The 19095-nt window shown below is 40.3% G+C and overlaps 1 protein-coding gene across 1 annotated transcript in view; it reads left to right on the top strand.

Annotated features, from left to right (window-relative positions):
* Positions 1–2509: 2509 nt before the first annotated feature.
* AIFM1 (apoptosis inducing factor mitochondria associated 1) overlaps positions 2510–19095 on the top strand; it is a 28249-nt gene continuing 11663 nt past the window's right edge. The window contains exons 1-6 of the mRNA XM_036840176.1: positions 2510–2762; positions 10112–10257; positions 14438–14537; positions 15527–15651; positions 15776–15906; positions 17155–17245. Coding sequence (XP_036696071.1) covers positions 2657–2762; positions 10112–10257; positions 14438–14537; positions 15527–15651; positions 15776–15906; positions 17155–17245 — 699 coding nt within the window. The 5' untranslated portion in view covers positions 2510–2656. The remainder of the gene's footprint in view (positions 2763–10111; positions 10258–14437; positions 14538–15526; positions 15652–15775; positions 15907–17154; positions 17246–19095) is intronic.

Raw genomic sequence — 19095 nt, 5'->3', positions numbered from 1 at the left:
TCTGGAAATGTGGTATATCAAAATGGGCCCCATGCCCTAATAAAATACTCTGTGGAGTGAGATTTTGGGGAAATTTCACTTATATTTTTGGAGTTATTCAATATGTGTAAGTTGCTTTTGCCACCCAAAATGATAAAATATAATTTTTTATTAAGAGGACAAGAAAACCTCATGGTACCTATTGCAAAAATAAATGTGCTGTACAATGTCTTTTTTGCATGTTAATTGTGCATCATTAAATGACTGTCTTTCAAATACACCCAGTTGTTTTCATAGGTATCTGATCGTCATGATTTTGATAGTGTTTTCCAAAGCTTCTTTCACCAACAGATATGATTAACTTTGTATTTAATCAATCCATGTTTATTATTGGCTTTTAGAAATAGCAATAAATTTCAATGTCTGCAAGACCTTTAAAATATGAAATAAGTAGAAATAATTTTTTACCTTATTGTGGAATTGATATTTTCAATATTTATCCCCCCAAACAGCGCTAGGTTAAAAGGCAACTACTGGGACTTCCCTGGTGGCGCAGTGGTTAAGAATCCACCTGCCAATGCAAGGGACACGGATTTGAGCCCTGGTCCAGGAAGATCCCACATGCCGCGGAGGAACTAAGCCCGTGCGCCACAGCTACTGAGCCTGCGCTCTAGAGCCTGCAAGCCACAACTACTGAGCCCACGTGCCACAACTACTGAAGCCCACACACCTAGAGCCAATGCTCTGCAACAAGAGAGGCCACCGCAATGAGAAGCCCGCACACTGCAACAAAGAGTAGCCCCTGCTAGCCACAACTAGAGAAAGCCCGCGCGCAACAACGAAGACCCAATGCAGCCAAAAATAAAAATAAATAAGTTTATTTAAAAAAAAAAGGCACCTACTACCTGCACTTCTGAACATTAACCTATTCTTAATGAGTAAGGGAACCCTGGATCATTTTCACCCAATAAATACTGCTTCTTGGGTTAAACTTCCTAAAACAACTTTGTAATTTCATTCTCTATCCCTATTCCACTAAAGATAATAACTTCATCACCTACAATATTAGGGCCAAACTCTTTTGCCTGTTCAAATCTGGCCCCACCATATTCACCTGTCCTTACTTACTTCCTAGTATGTACTCTCTACCATTGTCCCCTGAAAACGTGCTGGGTTTTGTTTTATACCTCCAAGCAGCATGGTGCTTCCTCTAAGATACTTTACAAATATTAGCTCATTTAATCTTCATAACAACCCTATGAGATTGGTAGAAGAGGAAAGTGAGGCACAAGTTAAGTGACTTGCCCAAGTGGCAGAGCCAGGATTCAACCTGGGGCAGACCGGATGCAAAGTCAATGGTGCTTAACCACTGAAAATATTACCTTTGGTCCCAGAGTATTCACCATCTGAAATATCATTCCTTCTCCTCCACTATTTGAATTTTACTACTCATCCTTCAAGACACAGCTCAAGTAACACTTCTTACATGAAGTCCTTCCTTAGCTATTCCATCCCATATTTTCTCTTGCTCTTGCACTACATCAGATATTATTTATTATTTAAATGACCAGTATATGTCATCTCCCCAACTAGACAGTGACCACTTCCTATACTTTTCATATCCCAGAGCTCCTTTAATAGCCCAGTCCAAGTGGCAAGTGCTCAATAAATACCTGTTAAATGAACATGTAACTCAAAACTTTGAAATAGGCATATGTTATGTTTTGCATACAGCCAATAATTTATTTCCAATTTAGCTTACATTTGGTAGAGTCAAAACACCTATTTACACTCAGCCCCTCACCCTACTCCTCCCACAACTCTTAAAATCCTGCTTAGGAATACTCTCACAGAAAGTCTGTGAAGCACGAACTCTTTTTGCCAGCATCTTGCTCTCAAGCCCGGAAGCCATAATAGCAGGAGACTGTCCGCAGCACCTCGTACAGCATCTAGGACACAGAACTGCACAATATAAAAGCGATTTGGGAAAGAGAGCGCGGAATGATTACTTGTCCTGCAAACAGGGGCTGGGTGGGAAAGCGCCAGCAATTTGTAAAAGACGGAAGTCCACTCCGAATCTGGGAAGCCAGGTCCCCCGGCTGGACCTACGGAAAGACTGGAAGTGGACTACAGCCAGAGAACCCGGAAAGCTTAGTACCTAGTAATTAGTGGCCTAAAGCAGAAGAACAAACTGCGGTGCTGGGGCCACGCTTTGTGAGGTGCCGTTACAGGTTCCCGCCATCGACACAGCGGCAGCACCGGCCACAACCGCCAGGCAAGGCGGCCCCGCCGGTCCCTCCTTGGACAGCTTTTGAGCTCGCTTAGCGGAACGCGTTGCCATCAAACCCGCAGAAGCTTGCAAGCAACTCAGCCTGGGGTCTTTCCAAGTGTTCGGACAGCTAGGCGCATGCGCCCAGCTTCTCCCCGTGCGGACCAATCGCAATGCGGCACTGAGCGTTACGCCTGCGCAGTAGGTCTCCAGTCGCGCTTCCCCTTCCCCTGCTCTAGAAGGCCGGCTTAGCTGTCCAATGCCCACCCGGGGCCGGGAGGAGGAGCCTACGTAGAGTGCGTGTGAAGGGAGCCGGAGGAACGGGCCAAGGCCCACGGTGTTTGACCTGTCGGTACGTGCTTAAGAAGAAAGGAAAGGAGGAGGAGGTCCAGAGTAGCGGTTGCCGAAATGTACCGGTGTGGAGGCCTGGCGGCGGGTGCTTTGAAGCAGAAGCTGGCGCCCTTGGTGCGGACGGTGTGCGTCCGAGGCCCGAGGCAGAGGAACCGGCTCCCAGGTGACTGACCCATCCCGGGCAAACCCCACCTTGAAGACCAAGGGCCTGGGTTCTACAGGCTCCCTATGCCCCTCAGGCCTTCCCCCCCACCCCACCCCCACCCCCACCCCTGGGGAAAAACTATAAACACACTTACAGTCGCGTGAATTCCGAATTGGCGGGATCCAAACCGTGAGTTTCGCAAGCCGTGCCGGCCTGACCTTCAAGGGATTTGAGCCCAGTAGTCAGTCGGCTTGAGGCCTTTTCCTGGGAGGGTTTGCTGTTCAGGTATAACAGAACAGCTGGCTGTCTCGTATTGTCCAATGCCACCTCCCGGCCACCCCCAGTTCGCCTTTTTAGAGCAATGAGGTGAAGTAGATTTTGTCATTTATCGATTGAGAGACTTTAAGCAGGACACTTAAGCCCTACGCCTCAGTTCCTTCTGTAAATGAGCATATTACCTGCCTACCTTCCAAACCCCAGATCAGATTCATAGATTTGAGTGCCCTGTGAAACAGAAACAGTGCAATCAGTGCAAGTAAGGAGTCAGTACGCCGTGCGCCAGCCACGGGGAAGAGTTGGCCCAGAACTAGTCTGAGATGCCTGCTCAGTGTAATTCTTGGTAGTCTCAACGCTTCGAAGAAACAGTTTGCAGAACGCATTGTATTTGCCCTCCCTGAAGTTGTTTCAGCAAACTTTAGAGCTAGAAGGGATTTCGTAGTAAAGTTCAACCCACTCATTTTATAGATAATAAACCGAGGCACAGAGAGGTGAAATTGCTTGCTCAAGGTCACATACCTAAGTAACAGGCAGAGCAAAGGTTAGTTTGCCAGTCTCTAGGTCCCTAATCCTCTTGCCTCAACTCCACACTGCTTCCTAAAGTTTGACCTCAAAAGGTTAAGGATGAATCCGGTTCCCCTTTAGCCCATTGGGCATCAGATTCCTTGAATTTATCTAAGCATGTCTTGAACCTGCTGATTTCCAACCTGCACAATTTCAGGGGGGTAAAGAATTATCCACCTGTAGGAGGTGCTGTTTTGTTGTTCTTGTTTTTTTTATCAATCATCTTTGGCCACCCGAGGATATTCACATTTGCTATGTCAGTGTGGAACTGCCTTGAGGCCTTTTCAATTTGGACCTGCCTTCTGGGTGCTTTAAAAAAAAAAAGTGGAAAATATTTCCCTTAGATTGTGAGAGTCTACGGAAATGTGCATTTGAATAGTTTTTCCAGTTGCTATGCCTCAAGAAAATGTTTCCTGATGGGTATACCTGACGTATGTTCTAAGACATGTTGCTTTGGGAACTTAAAAACCAGATTAGATTTTAAAAACTAACCTCCTGTCTATGATGTCATCTGTATGGGTTTTGTGCATTGAAATGAGGATGCTCTATGTAAGTTGGACAGAAATTTAGGTAAGCTGAAGATTTTCATTCACACTGGGCTTTCAAACTTTGTGTACTTATTTTGCTTAAAACTCACAACTTTTGCCAGCATTCTGAAGTCTGACCAAAAGTTCTCATCAATTAAGTATGGATTTGCAAAGGTAAATTGATTTATGAGACATCTGAGGTGGTTGGTGATATTAGAACTACTGAAAAATACTCACTGAAAATGTTCTTTTCCATTGCATGACTTTATTTTAAGGCAGTCTGCTGTAGAATATATTCTGACTTTTCGACATATCCATCATTTCTTTGTATACACTTACTCTTTGTCCTTTGGCCAAGCACCAGAGTATAACATCATTACCTTTAGCAGTGGGTGGGGGTGGTTACAATTTCAAAAAGCAATGCTTCTGTCATTTAAGGAATCAACCTTGTTTTCTGGCTTGATTACTGATTGCTTTTAATCTGGTTTCTTTTGCGCATAGCAGCATTTACCATATGTTTTTGCATAGATCAGAAAGAGGCATTGTTTGTTGATATGCCATTTCCCCTCCGTTTTTCCCTTCCTCCCCACTAGTTCTTTGCCAGGATTACAGCAAACTTGAAACCTCCCTTGAAACATCTCATCCACATCTGTCACCATTGTCAGGTTCATTTCCATTATATGTTGCCTTTTACCTTAAAACCATAATTGCTATTATTTGTTTATTTACTTTATTTGGATGCTCTGCCTCTTTCCAGAAATGATTAAAGGTAATTAATAGTCACCACTTTATATCTGCATTCAGCACTGAGCAGATTGGTTAGGTAGTAGATATTTTCTGTTCTGTAGTATTTTATTTGGTTATCAAACATTGTGCCACCGATGTGATCAGACTGATCACCGACCCCTGAGGTGAGGGTCAAATGTTTGAACATTTTTCTCTGTTCAGAATCCTTCTCACCTCTTTAAAAAGGAAACTGGACATCTTGTGGGCAAGGATCCAGGCTTCCTGGACACTGCCAAATGACACTTTCTTTGAAGCCTAGAAGATGAGCCTTTACCCACTCTTTCTGCTGAGGCAAAACTTTCCAGAAGAAAATTTTAGCAAGTCAGCATTTTCTGCAACCAATTAATATGTTGTATTTTCTAGACATTTTCTAATATTTTAAGGGAGTTGTTGCATATTGTAAGTTTTATGTTTCCAAAACTTGCCTGGTCATATAAATTGAGTGGAGGGCCAACCCTAAAAGTACTGAATGAGAATCTCTAGGAGAGAGCCTTGGGAATTTATATTTAACAAGCCCCTTGATGTAATTCATATGATCAGGCAAGTTTGGAAACTACTGTTCTGATGAATAATGACTCTTTCCCTTCCGTTCCTCTGACCTAAGGATTAAAAACCAAACTGAGCAGCCTTGAGTCTCTTGTGATTTGTGTCAGGTTCATTTTCTGATATTCAGAATAGTAGCAGCCATTCTCCCCTCCTAAACTATACACTGTCTGAGACAGGAGTTATGTCATATTTATCTTTGTGTCCTCAGCATTTTGTACAGTCTCTGGCACGTGGTGAATTCTCAGTGACTGAACCCTAGTACTGTGAAGGACTTAACTTTGCAGAATGGAGTTAGATTTTTTTTTTCTGTAACCTAAATCATTTTTCTTCTGGTGCCTTCAGAGTGTTTCACACAAGAGGCATCTAACTACAATGGACAGATCATCTAGGCTTGTCCTATCCTGTGTTTTATCCATGTCAGAAAAATAAGTTTGACATTCAGAAAACAAGATTCAAGAGCATATAGACCTCTTAACCACTTGAGATTCCTAGGTGCCTCAATTGTGTGGATGTATTTCTGGAAAAGGCCTTCTGGGAGTATGGAAAAACAGGAGATTATGAAATCTACAGAAATGAATTTGCTAATTTAGGTACTATTCTAATGCTAGCCTGTGGTATTTGAAGTTACTAATTTATTATTAAGCAGCCTGTACAATGGGATATGGCCAAAACTTCTTTGCAAAGAATTCTTCAAAATGTTCAGTCCTTATCAGTAGAACTGGGAAGAATTTCTACTTCCTTATTTTATTCATTAATTCAAGAAATATTTGTTGAGCAAACACCTACAGGAATTGAATCTTTGCACGATATAATGAATATAGGCAATAATGTTGTATTATCAGACTTGCTAAGAGACTAGATCTTAATTATTCCAATCACTAAAAAGAAATGATAATTATATGACACAGTAGAGGTTCTAATTATCGCTAAAATGGCAATCATATTATTATGTATAAATGATCAAATTTTTAAAAAAAAGAATTGAATCCTAAGTGTGAGGAAGGAAGCTCTACCTCTGTACATGTGGTCTGACTGCAGAAGATCTAAAACAAGTAGATTGGGGCAATAAGAAGTCAAGGAGTAAGGTGGCTTTCCCACATTAATAAGACAAGTGAAAAGGCATGTTTCAGTCATAATGTAAAATCTCCTAAAACTTTGAGGCTATGGGGGGAAAGGAGTGGGAATAATTTTATAGGTAAAAGAAAATTGGAGGGAAAATATGAACATCCATACAATATTATCACCTTTTACAAAATTGAAGTCACTAGGTATGTAAAAAGTTGGTTTGTTAATGACAGTATTGTATTATATTTCTTTTCAAGCAATAGTTTAAATGTAAACCCATTTACTTTGTAAAAAATCAATTTACTTTTTTTTTTTAAAGGAACTCCTTTATTTATTTATTTATTTATGGCTGTGTTGGGTCTTCGTTTCTGTGCGAGGGCTTTCTCCAGTTGCGGCAAGCGGGGGCCACTCTTCATCGCGGTGCGCGGGCCTCTCACTATCGCGGCCTCTCTTGTTGCGGAGCACAGGCTCCAGACGCGCAGGCTCAGCAGTTGTGGCTCACGGGTCTAGTTGCTCCACGGCATGTGGGATCTTCCCAGACCGGGGCCCGAACCCGTGTCTCCTGCATTGGCAGGCAGATTCTCAACCATTGTGCCACCAGGGAAGCCCTCAATTTACTTTTTTTAAAACATCTTTATTGGAGTATAATTGCTTTACAATGGTGTGTTAGTTTCTGCCGTATAACAAAGTGAATCAGCTATATGTATACATATATCCCCATATCCCCTCCCTTTTGCGTCTCCCTCCCACCCTCCCTATCCCACCCCGCTAGGTGGTCACAAAGCACCGAGCTGATCTCCCTGTGCTATGCGGCTGCTTCCCACTAGCTATCTAGTTTACATTTGGTAGTGTATATATGTCCATGCCACTCTCTCACTTCGTCCCAGCTTACCCTTCCCCTTCCCCGTGTCCTCAAATCCATTCTCTACGTCTGTGTCTTTATTCCTGTCCTGCCCCTAGGTTCTTTAGAACCTTTTTTTTTTTTTTTTTAGAGAAATGCAAGTCAAAACTACAATGAGGTATGACGGTCAGAATGGCCATCATCAAAAAATCTACAATCAATGCTGGAGAGGGTGTGGAGAAAAGGGAACCCTCTTGCACTGTTGGTGGGAATGTGAATTGATACAGCCACTATGGAGAACAGTATGGAGGTTCCTTAAAAAACTAAAAATAGAACTACCATATGACCCAGCAATCTCACTGCTGGGCATATACCCTGAGAAAACCAATTTACTTTTAAATGTCTTTTTTTGTGTGCAAATTGAGGCAAGAACTGCTGAACTAACCCAAATCTACACATTTAGTTTTATGTTTGTGAAAAGCAAGCAAAATCAGAATATTATATTAAATTATTATATTAAACCAAAGTTATTATTATTTCTGTATTTAGGATCTTCTAGAGGGATAAACGGAATTTTAAAAGCATTTATTTTCAGTAAAAAAAAACTTGGAGTGAAGGTAAGGGACAAAACTAAATTATTTGTACTAAGCCATGTGGAACTTTTTCTACCCAGTTTCATTTTCTAAGCTCTGAGAGTTGTCAGTTTCTATTTCCGATGCTTCATCGTTTTTATGGACTTCTGAAAATCAAAAGCTTGCCCAGATCGAGATAAGCTTCTCCACTCTTGCACATGTTTTTATTTTCGTGATTTGTTGTTATTTCCAAATATAAGCCGTTTTATTTCATGTGGTGATGAAGGATTCTAAAACAGGAAAGAAATAAAAACAGTAGAGAAAAATACATTTCCAGTTCTAAGAATATAGGTCCATAGTCTCTTATCTATAATCTAGAAATCAAAATAGGACTAAAAATCCAGTTTTTGTAAGTCATTTGCCAGTAGAACCTGACCTGAACTGGAGAGAAGCTACTTAGAGTCTTGTTTATTGCACTCAGTGTGCTTGGTCATAGAAACATTAACGTGTGTGACTGGGTTGCTGCCCCTTACTGTGCTGGGTGTTACTATACGGTGTATGCGTTATATACTTAAAACCTAACAATTCCAAGTTCTGGAATGCACATGTTCCCAAGGATTTCAGGTAAGAGACTGCAGCCCCGTTTTGGACGTGTTTTTACCCCTCTGAGCCCTGTTATTGTGAAAGCAAGGGGGAAAGCTCCCTATTTCACATCTCTGCAAGTACATATGGAATAGCTACCGGCGCCGTTCTGTTTGTCTTTTAAAGCTTGGTCAGAGCAGAACATATCTACTTGCCTCTAGACCAGTGATTCTCAAAGTGTAGACTGGCGGCATCAGCATCACCTGGGAACTTGTTAGACATGCACATTCTTGAGCCCTATCCCAGATCCTCCAACTCAGAAACTCTGGGGGTAGGTCTGGCCATCCATGTTTTAGCAAACCCTCCAGGGGATTCTGATGCGCACTCAGGTTTTAGAACCACTGTTCTAGATCAGGATTGGCAAACTACAGCCCACAGGCCAAAGCCACATGCTTTTGTATGCCCCTTGAGCTAAAATTGGTTTTTACATTTTTCAGATGGCTGAAAAAAATTGTTAATAGACTATTTTTTGAAAATTATTTAAAATTCACATTTCAGTGTCCATTAACAAAGTTTTATTGGGACACAGTCACACCCATTCATTTATATGTTATGGCTTTTGTGCAACATCAGCAGAATTGAGTAGTTGCAGCAGACACCATGTGGCCCGCAAACCTGAAAATATTTTCTATCTGGTTCTTTACAGAAAAAGTTTTGCAAACCCCTGTTCTAGGTCAGTAGTCAACACGAGGAATATCACAAGCAGAGAAGGTGTTGAGACCTTCTTCCTTCATCTGAAAATGCCAGCATCCTCCTGGAGAAAGAAGTCTATGAAACTCTTACATTTCCATGTGTGAGCGTTGTTATGATCCTCAGATTCTTACATAGCTGTACCGAGTTTTTGCATCAACATAATCTTTGTATTATTTTGGAGGACTGAGAGCCAAGTATTGATAGTTGGTAGATATTTTAAATTTTGTCATTGTAAAAAATATTTCGTAGTCCAAAATTCTTCAGTTCTTTGGGGGAGATAAATTCACCTAATTTTTTTTTTCTGGTTTTCTTCTAAGCTTCACCATTTCTGTCTTCCAGGACACATTGCCTTTCACACAAGACTAAACTGTATTCTGGTTAGATTGTGTTGCAGGAGTTTATTATTTTGTTCAAGGTTTGAACCAGCCATTTAGACTACTCCTTAAGTAGTTGTTAGCGTGTCCCAGGTAGCCTGTAGTTAAGTTGTTATATCTATCTTTTCAGTCATCTCTCCATGTTTACTTCATTTACGGTGAAGATGTGAAGAGAGAGGTATTTGATGAACTGCCCGTGTGTTTTTCATTACCTTTTCTGGAAGCTATAAATTCCTCCCTGGACAGCATTAAATTGTACTGTTAAAACTCCAACAACTTAAGAGTGTGCATTCTGATATCTGTTGTATTTGTGTGTACAGCTTTGAAGATTTTTTTCCCTTGGTCATTTGACAGTGAATATCACACAGCCCAATGGGCAGTTAAGTCTTTACTTGTACAGTGCATTGATGTTTAGTCATAAACATGTATTAACTATTTTATTTTTGTATGTGTGTGTGTCTTAATAAATTGTGTTCCTTAGGCAACAACTTGTTCCAGCGATGGCATGTTCCTCTAGAACTCCAGATGACAAGACAAATGACTAGCTCTGGTGCATCAGGGGGCAAAATCGATAATTCTGTATTAGTCCTTATTGTGGGCTTATCAACAATAGGAGCTGGTGCATATGTAAGTAGAAAAGCAGCTTGTGTAAAGAAGCTGCCAAACAGCTCCCACTAATAGACTCAATACTTCTCTGCTTTAAGACTTTTACAACTAATTCTCCTTTCTCCTTTTGGAAAAATTTCCAAAAAGCCTTCTTTAAAGTGCCTGTTGTCTAATTTCCTATGAGAGCCAATTTGGGAATGACTGAAATTTAATCTCACGTTGATTATCTTTGCTTTTTTCACTTGTCTTTTTACACTTTACTTGAAAGCCTCTGCGTTTTCTTAGATTTGACTAATCCACAAAATTGTACCTTTTCTCTTGGATGTGACACACTAACCTGTGAATATGGTCAAAATTTATTGCAGCTCCTTAGCACAATATTTGATTTTGACCCATTTGTCAAATATTTTATTTTTCCTTAGTTTGGGATAATAAACATTTAAAAACAACAACCTTCAATCTGGCATTCCTGAAAGGAAAACTATCCCTGAATCTCACCCAAATACTAAATTATAGAGGTAGGCCTAGTATCTCCAGTTTTAGGATGGAGTTTGTGTGAGGTGGGAAGTATGGTTTTAACTGCTATGTGGTAGTACCACAATAATATCTCCTTAAATGAACTCTGATCAGCTTAGCTGGTCACAGAGGAGTTATTCTGTGGGCATTTTTCTTTAACTGTGACTAAGCAGATCAGTCTAAAGTTGGATCATGTAAGGCTGAGTGAACCAACTTAGATAACACCTAGTAACACCCTTGATTGAAGGAAGCTGTTTGTTTTACTTATTGAGAGCAAATGGTTGGATGACATTACAGTTTTAGTTCTTTCTACCCTGGTAAGACGGTGAACTTATCTTTGTTACTTGATCTAGGTTAAAAAAAAGGGGGGACATGAAAGTTATTTGCAGCTACTTAGATTATCATTCCCTGACCTAACTCCCAAGTGCACAAGAAAAGTAGACAGCTCTTGCCAGTTGTGGGTCAAATCAGAGTAAGAAATAGGTGAGCTCTGTCTGATAACAGACTTTGAGGAAATATACATTCTCCTCCATTCCTGGAGCAGCATTTTTTTCTTTTTTAGCACAGGGTAACCAAAAATGCTTCCCTGCCTTTGTGTTGAATGTTTCTTCATTAATACTTAGTGCTTTTTCTATTTCCTTTTGTTTCTTTCTTGGCCTTATCTTTACCTACAGTTGTGCAGTGTCATCACCTAGGATCCCCTTCTAGATCACTAGCGTCTACAGGTGCTTCTGGGAAAGATGGCAGCAGCCTAGTATACTTCTTAATTGTAGGAGCAACAGTCACTGGGGCAGGAGTTTATTATGTAAGATACTTACAGTAAAATATATTTTGGGGTAGGGTGGGTGAGACCATGGCACTAATGAAAACTTGATCCATTAGAATACAATGAAATATTCACAGCATGTGCTTTCTAGGTATTTATTAAAAGGACATTGTCAGTCACTAGGGAGTCCTCCAGTCTCATTCTTCAGACTGTGGAAGTCTTACCAGATATATCTAAAGCCATACATTTAATGATTATTATAAATCCTCATCATCAACCCTTTCTTTGAAACTTTTGCCAATTTCATAATTCTTTTTTTTTATGATGCTAAATTATATTGTGCTTTAGTGCTGCATACCTAACAAGACAGTCTCAAAGAGTAAACATTGAATGCAAGTAAAGGTAACTTGAACACCATCCATTTTGAATCATTTTAGGTAAAATGTAATTTTTGTGTTTTGTGGGAAACAGTAAATTAACCCTACTTTTATTGTGAAAAGGCATTTTATTGAATGCTTTGGAGGAGGTCCAAAAAGCCATAGAAATTGCAGTGTTCTTCCCGCTCACCCCCAGCCCCTATTTCAAGTAAATTCATTTGGCAGTGTCCCTTTTGTAATCTGTAATTTGGTCAAACTAGTGGCTGAAGTGGTACAAGCTAATGCATTCGTGTGGATAGCTTTCTTAAATGCCTCTCTTTCATAATTCAGATACTACCCTCTAAACCTTAACTTTTCCATTTTATAGCTCTCTCAACTTTTCCCATCAGTTCCACCCCATTCATTCAGAAATAGATTTAAATTGTTTGCACCTGATATGTTTGTAACAGTTGAAACCTATTAAACCTCTGGTTTATGTTGCTGTACCAGAGTTGGATGGCCTCCACAGAGCTGGCCAGGCGAATCTCTTAATGCCAGGCCACAAGATAGGGCCACTCACTGTTGCTTTCTCCTGCCTAGAAATGCCTGTGAAGCACAAGTTCCTCTCAAGCCATTCAGTTAAATACCTCATTGCCCTCTGAGTTTATCCAACACTGGTAATAATAAAGCTGCTATATTATAGTGATTTCAGGTTAAATGATAAGCTTTTGTCTACCAAACTATTTTGTATAGTTTTATATTACATTTTAAATAATGAGGTGGCTTAGATTTGTCAGTGAGCAGAGTCAAGGTGGCCTTTAGAATATTTAGTGAGATTTAGTATTTGGGCCCTTTGCCGTTGTTCAACTGATAGGACCACATTGCCTGACTCAGAAAATGAACTGTTTCCTTTCATATTCCTTTAAGATGAATATATGGCGTTATATTCATCTGTTTAGAAAAGTTGTCTGCTAACATATTTCATAAGTTTGTAGTTTTTCTTAACCTGACATGTATTCATGTCACTAACTGAAAATCTGTGCAAACTGGGGAGACAGAAACACACGGGGGAAAAAGGTAAATTTTTATTTAGTATGTCTGTAAACTTATTTTTATATCGGAACATTTACTTAAAAGCTAAATATATATGTATATAAATATGTGACAAACCTCTTTCTTGTCCTTTCCCCACTAAACCTCAAGATATTTCTTGGTCTGCTCTTCCCCTCGTGTGTGAAGCCATTAGGAGGTATGAGAGGCCCTAGGCTATTTTTGGATATCCCTCTTAATGTGAACATGACCCCAGTTTATTTCTCTGTTCACTCACACTGACCAGCTTAAGCCGTCTTTTTAGGTAAATGTCCCTTTCTTAAAATAAATATTTTTTTAAGGAATGAGTAAATGCTGGACTTGTGTATGATATCTGATGCCAAGATAAAAAAACTTTCTTCCTGAAGTTAATGTTAGTTGAATTCAATTTATGAATTTGATGAATTTAGTGGTAAATTCAAGGAATAACCATTATCTTTTAACATACAGTACTTAATTTTCTAGTCCATTCATATCATATGTTAGATGTTTCCAAGCTCATAAATGTCAAGTCCAGGTCTGAGAGTCCAGGTTCCTTACTGCAGCACATTGCCTAGTGGGCTGCTTTGTAAGGGGCTCATAGAAGTATTCTTAGAACATGTTTTATGATACTTCCTCTGATTGTCCTTACTTTCTCCTCCAATTAATTAACAATCTGGGATTTCAACTGACATATGGTCACTTAAATTCCTATCTTATTGACCCTGTGGGGTACAAAAGAGCAAAAGTGTTGTAATTAAAACAAGTCATTCTTGCCTACTGCTTTTTTAAAAATCTTCAATAAATTCTGATGCTGTACTTAAAAAAAAAACTAGTCAGTGCTAAGGTACCCTTCTTCAATTTGAAAGGATAGAGAAGATAGTATATTTGAAATATAGTAGGTGTTTAAGCGAGACGTTTGCCCATTAAGTATCTGAGTGTCATAAAAGGATAGGCCATTGAGGGAAAGATGGGTTACTCTATAAGACTAGGCATACTGGCGGACATGCTTCAGGGCATTATCTAAGTACCTAGCGAAACTTGGGACATCTACCAAGAAAACCTATGTCCCAGCTTCCTACTCAGGACCATATAGATTGGTTTCACAGGTAGTATCCAGCATAGTCCAAAACCCCTTTTATAAAGTTTAGCTCTTCCTAGCACTTTTTTCTTCCAGTATAAAATGTTTTTCTTTTTTCTTTAGCTGTACCTTCAGAATTAAATATGAGGAAAATTCTTCACATAGAGCCTAAGGAAATCTGAAACTGCAACATTTCCATCTGCTTACCTGTATTCTTTCCACACCAAGTGTGTACACACTCGGTATTTTTTATTTCTTAAGAAAATAATTTTTGCCTTAGTGATTCTAACATAGAAGAACTTACCTCATGTAGACAAAAGCTTCTCATTTAATTGAAAGATAATGAATGTTACTTATGGTATGAGCTAGCTAGCTGTATGATGAAATAAATTTTCTCCATGTTTGGGTCTTCAGGCCTACAAGACAATAAAAGATGACCAAAAAAGATACAATGAAAGAATTTCAGGGTTAGGGCTGACACCAGAAGAGAAACAGAAAAGGGCCACATCATCTGGTGAGTATGATTTGAGACTCAATATATAAAGGGAAAGTTATAAACAATTTGGGTGCTATGCTTTGCGGGTATATTGTTTAGACACGATGATGCTGTGAGATTATAAGCTTCCAGAAACTGTGGTATTACCCCAGACCGGGGAGCAATTTGTTACAGTGTTTGACTGTAATTTGGGTTTGAGAATAAAATTAGTGATAATTATGATTGGTTGTTTTTCTTTATATTAGACCCTTAAGGGCAAGCTTTAAATAAAAAATGCAAGCTTGGCAAGGAAAATTATTGGAAGAGAGATGAAGGCCTTTTTTTTCCATGAGGACATTCTTTTGGTCTGTTTTGTTCCCCTTTTGAGTCTTTGGAGTTTCAATTTGTTAAAGATATATTTGTTTCCCTAAAGCATATAGCTCTAGCCATCACTTCCATCCCACACATCTGGCTTGATTTTTCAGAGAGGAGTGTTTTAATCCTTTAATAAGCCCCACGACTCTGGGTAGGCAATTTCCATTGCTTTCCTTCATACCACCTCCTTAGTTTTGAACATTGTTTAATAATCCACAATTGATCTGCTGGGTTTTCCCCCTTTATTGCTAACAAAAGGTGAAACTGAACTTGATATGTTCCTGTTGGTCATTAAGAAATTAATGGGAAGGGCAGAAGCTTTCTAATATATACTTTCTAATATATTTTAGAAATAGCTAAACACTAAGCTAGGTTCTAGTTCTGAGAGACTTAGTGAGTGAATGACGTTGGCCAAATTATTCACCTCTGTTTTGGGTATTTTTCACTTATGAAATGCAAGGAATGCTTCCTTCTCCTATACTATCAGAATGCAATGAAATTTGATAAGATTAATGTAGCTGCAGTGTTTTGCTAGCTTTTTATGTAAAGGATTGAGTCAAGTGCAAGGTGTTTTTGTTTTTTTTTTTAAATAGTGGCAAGGAGTTGTCTGAGACTTAAAAAAAAATTCACCCTGTCTGGTCTTTTGCTTACAGCTCCAGAAGGAGAGCCAGTTCCTGAAGTCAGGGTACCAAGTCACATTCCATTCCTGCTCATCGGTGGAGGCACTGCTGCTTTTGCTGCAGCCAGATCCATCCGGGCTCGGGATCCTGGGGCCAGGGTAAGGCACATACTGTCTTGCTTGGCATGGAGGGTGCGGTCTGCAAGCACTTAGCCAATGTGAACGCTTTATTTGCCTCTTAAATGACTTGGCTCTGATAAGTATCATTGTTTTGTGTCTAAAGGTACTAATCGTATCTGAAGATCCTGAGCTGCCATACATGAGACCTCCTCTTTCAAAAGAACTGTGGTTTTCAGATGATCCGAATGTCACAAAGACACTGCGATTCAAACAATGGAATGGGAAAGAGAGGAGGTCTGTTGACTTATGTAAAATGGGTCCGACCAGCAACTTCAGCTAAGCACAAAGAGTAGGTCAGGATTTTGCATGAACCACATGTAGTGAGTAGGACAGATGACTTGTCTGCACACTGGAGTCCGCTGTGGTACACACTTGGTATAGCTTATAGGCAACAACAGGCTATAGTGGCAAGAGTCCTGGATTCTGTTAACCAGATCTACCAACAACTGAAGATGTAATGTTGGCCTCTGAAGCACTAATGCTCCTGTTTCCAGGACCTTTGTGTTAGACGTCTCTAGTGAAGAGCAGCTCAGCCTGTGTTGTCACTTCTTCACACCTGCCTAGGCATGTCCCATAAAAGCAAAAAAAAAAAAAAAGAAACTGTTCAGTGGCACCTCCTTGGATGCCCTAGGAGGCACTCAGAATTGGGGGTATATAGTGGGAACACTGTAAGGAAGAACCTCTATTAAAATGTTTGCATGAGAGACTTGGAAATACAAGTCAAGAAGCCCTTTCCTTTTAAAAGACTCCTTGGATCTCCTGAGTCCAGTACCGTGTTCTTTGGGTATCAATTTTTTTTCTCATTAGTGGATCCCTTTGACACTGGACTAAATTTTATAAATCTACCTGCCTCCCTCACTCGTATTATCATGTCCTTTTCTCAGGCAGGATGCATACTTCCAGTTATGTTATCCATCCCTTAATTAATATTTCATGGTTACTGTCTACTGTTTGAGGCAAAATCATCTCAGGAGCTAGACCTAGTTGTCCATTGACCAGTGCCATTCTGGACAGCTCGTTTGCGTGGATGTGCATACCAGCTCCTTGGACACTCCTCGTGTTCTAACTTTGAAAGGAACCTAAATCCAGAGCAGGGTTTCTCGACCTCGGCACTATTGACCTTTAGGGTTGGATAATTCTTTGTTTTGGAGGCCTTGTCTGTGCATCGTAGGATGTTTAACAGCATCCCTGGCCTCTACCCACTAGATACCAGAAGCATCCTCCCCCAAAGCTATTATAGCGGAAAGTGTATCCAGACATTGTCAAATGTCCCTGGTAGGCAAAACTGCTCCCAGTTGAGACTCACTAGTGTAAAACACCTCTGTATAAGTAAGTCGCGACCAAGATTTAGTGGCCTTGGAGACTTACTTTAGAAAATGTTCCTAAAAGTTTTCCATGGTGGAAGCAATTTTACTAAAGCTCTGGGGGAAGTTGATAGCAGTTCCAGGTACTTATAACATTTTTTCCCTTTTCTCCATACAGCATATATTTCCAGCCACCTTCTTTCTATGTCTCTGCTCAGGAGCTGCCTCACATTGAGAATGGTGGTGTGGCCGTCCTCACTGGGAAGAAGGTGAGCTAGTAGGCTGCTTCCTTTGTCAGGCTCCACCTATCTGCCCATGTGGGCAGCGAACATGGGGACTTGTATTCCCACTACCATTTACGTCTGTCCTGCCATTGTGGTTCATCAAAGAAAGATCAAGTCATTTTAGGTTTAATATTGCCAGTCTACACTAATTAGTGTGTCTTCCTGGGGAAAGCACTAGTCTCAAGCCTAGAATAGCAGGCTAGCTAAACTTTCCCGGGGAAGTCAAATCACTGGGGACCGTGACTCTGAAGCTGTTCCTTTTTCTGATTTGCTCCTCTGCCTTTCCTTCTTCTTCCTGTTTTTCCACACTAACATTTCTTTGGGATTATTGATGGCAAGACATTGACAGATGTACATTATTCAGGATAGTAAAATGATTCAGGCATGACATCAGCATGGAAAATATTGTTAGACTTTACAAAGTTGAGTGCCTGAATACTGGGGGCAGTTACTGGAGGGCATTTAGGGTCCAGGGAGGGTTTTGTTTTGTTGTGTTATGTTTTGTTTCTGTTAACAAGAGGGAGGTCTAGAGTGTGTTTGTAAACTAATGGCAATGTTCCAGTAGAGAGGGAAGGGTTATCAGAAGGAGCAAAGCCCAGAGTAGATGGGATCCAGAGCACAAGTGGAGGCATTGACCTTTGATAGGGATAGGCCCACTTCTCCTATAAGGGGATGTTAGGCAGAGAAGGTGGATATGGGTTTGTGGATAAGCTGGTAAGAAGACCTTATGTATTAAGTATCACCTATGGGTAAATAGCACACAGGCCCTGCCCTCCAGGGGCTAACAGTATTAGGCAGAAACATGAACAGATAATCATAACACAGATTTGGAGTAAGAAAGAAATTCAGTATACTGTGGGAATTATTGGGAAGTGTGCCCAGTATAATGATGGTTTCAGGAAAGGCTTGCTGGAGAAGGCAGTCTTACAGAATGAGAAGTCTTAGGGAATGAAGAGGCATTCACCAGATTAGAGAAAAGTGAAAAACATTCAAGTAAAAAAGAATAGCATAAGCAAAGGCACAAGGGTATGAAAAAGCATGTTTGGTGCAGGGGAACACAAGCAGCTAGGTACCGATAGAGCAGAAAGTTAAGGAGTGGCAGGAGATGAAACTGAGAAGTTGTGCAGGGTCTGGTCGTCGAGAGCTCTGTCGTGTGAAAGAGCTTGAGTTTTATCCCATTGGCACTGAGGAGCTGTTGAGTTTTAAACAAGGATATAAAACAGTTGGATTGAATTTTAAGTAATCACTCGGTTGGCTGTGAGGAAGATGGTCTTCAGGGGAACAAGATTAGAGATAAACCATTTCGAAGACGATTATAATAATCCAGGTGAGAGATGATGGGAGCCAAAATTAGGGCAGTAGTGGTGGTGGTGGTGGTGATGATGATGATGAAGAAGATGAAGTAAGTATAGTTTTTTTTAAGTGCTTTACGTGTATTACATAATTTTACCCTCACAATAATCTTATGAAGTAGGTACTATTATTATTTTCATTTTATAGAGAAAGAAATTGAGATGAAAAAGAGGTTAAGTAACTTGCTCAAGATCACATAGTTAATAAGTGGTGGAGACAGAATTTGAGCCCAGATCTCTCTGAATGGAGAATTCTGATTCCAGAGCCCAAGCTCTTAATTACATCATTGTATAGCTTCCTAGCAGAAAGGTGGTGAAGAGCAGGGAACAGACTGACGGCGTAAAGGCAAACTTGGTAAGGCGTGGTGGCAACTGATTGGAGGCAGAACATGAGGGAGAGGGGGAGGCAAAGATGACTTTCTGATTTCCAGCTTGTGTGGTAGATGGTGGTACACCCCCAGCTGAGAGAGACATTGCAAGAGG

This window comes from Balaenoptera musculus, chromosome X (genome assembly GCF_009873245.2).
Source record: "Balaenoptera musculus isolate JJ_BM4_2016_0621 chromosome X, mBalMus1.pri.v3, whole genome shotgun sequence".
Lineage (NCBI taxonomy): Eukaryota > Metazoa > Chordata > Mammalia > Artiodactyla > Balaenopteridae > Balaenoptera > Balaenoptera musculus.
The sequence above is the reverse complement of the archived record's forward strand: the minus strand, read 5'-3'. Positions and strand labels throughout refer to the sequence as shown.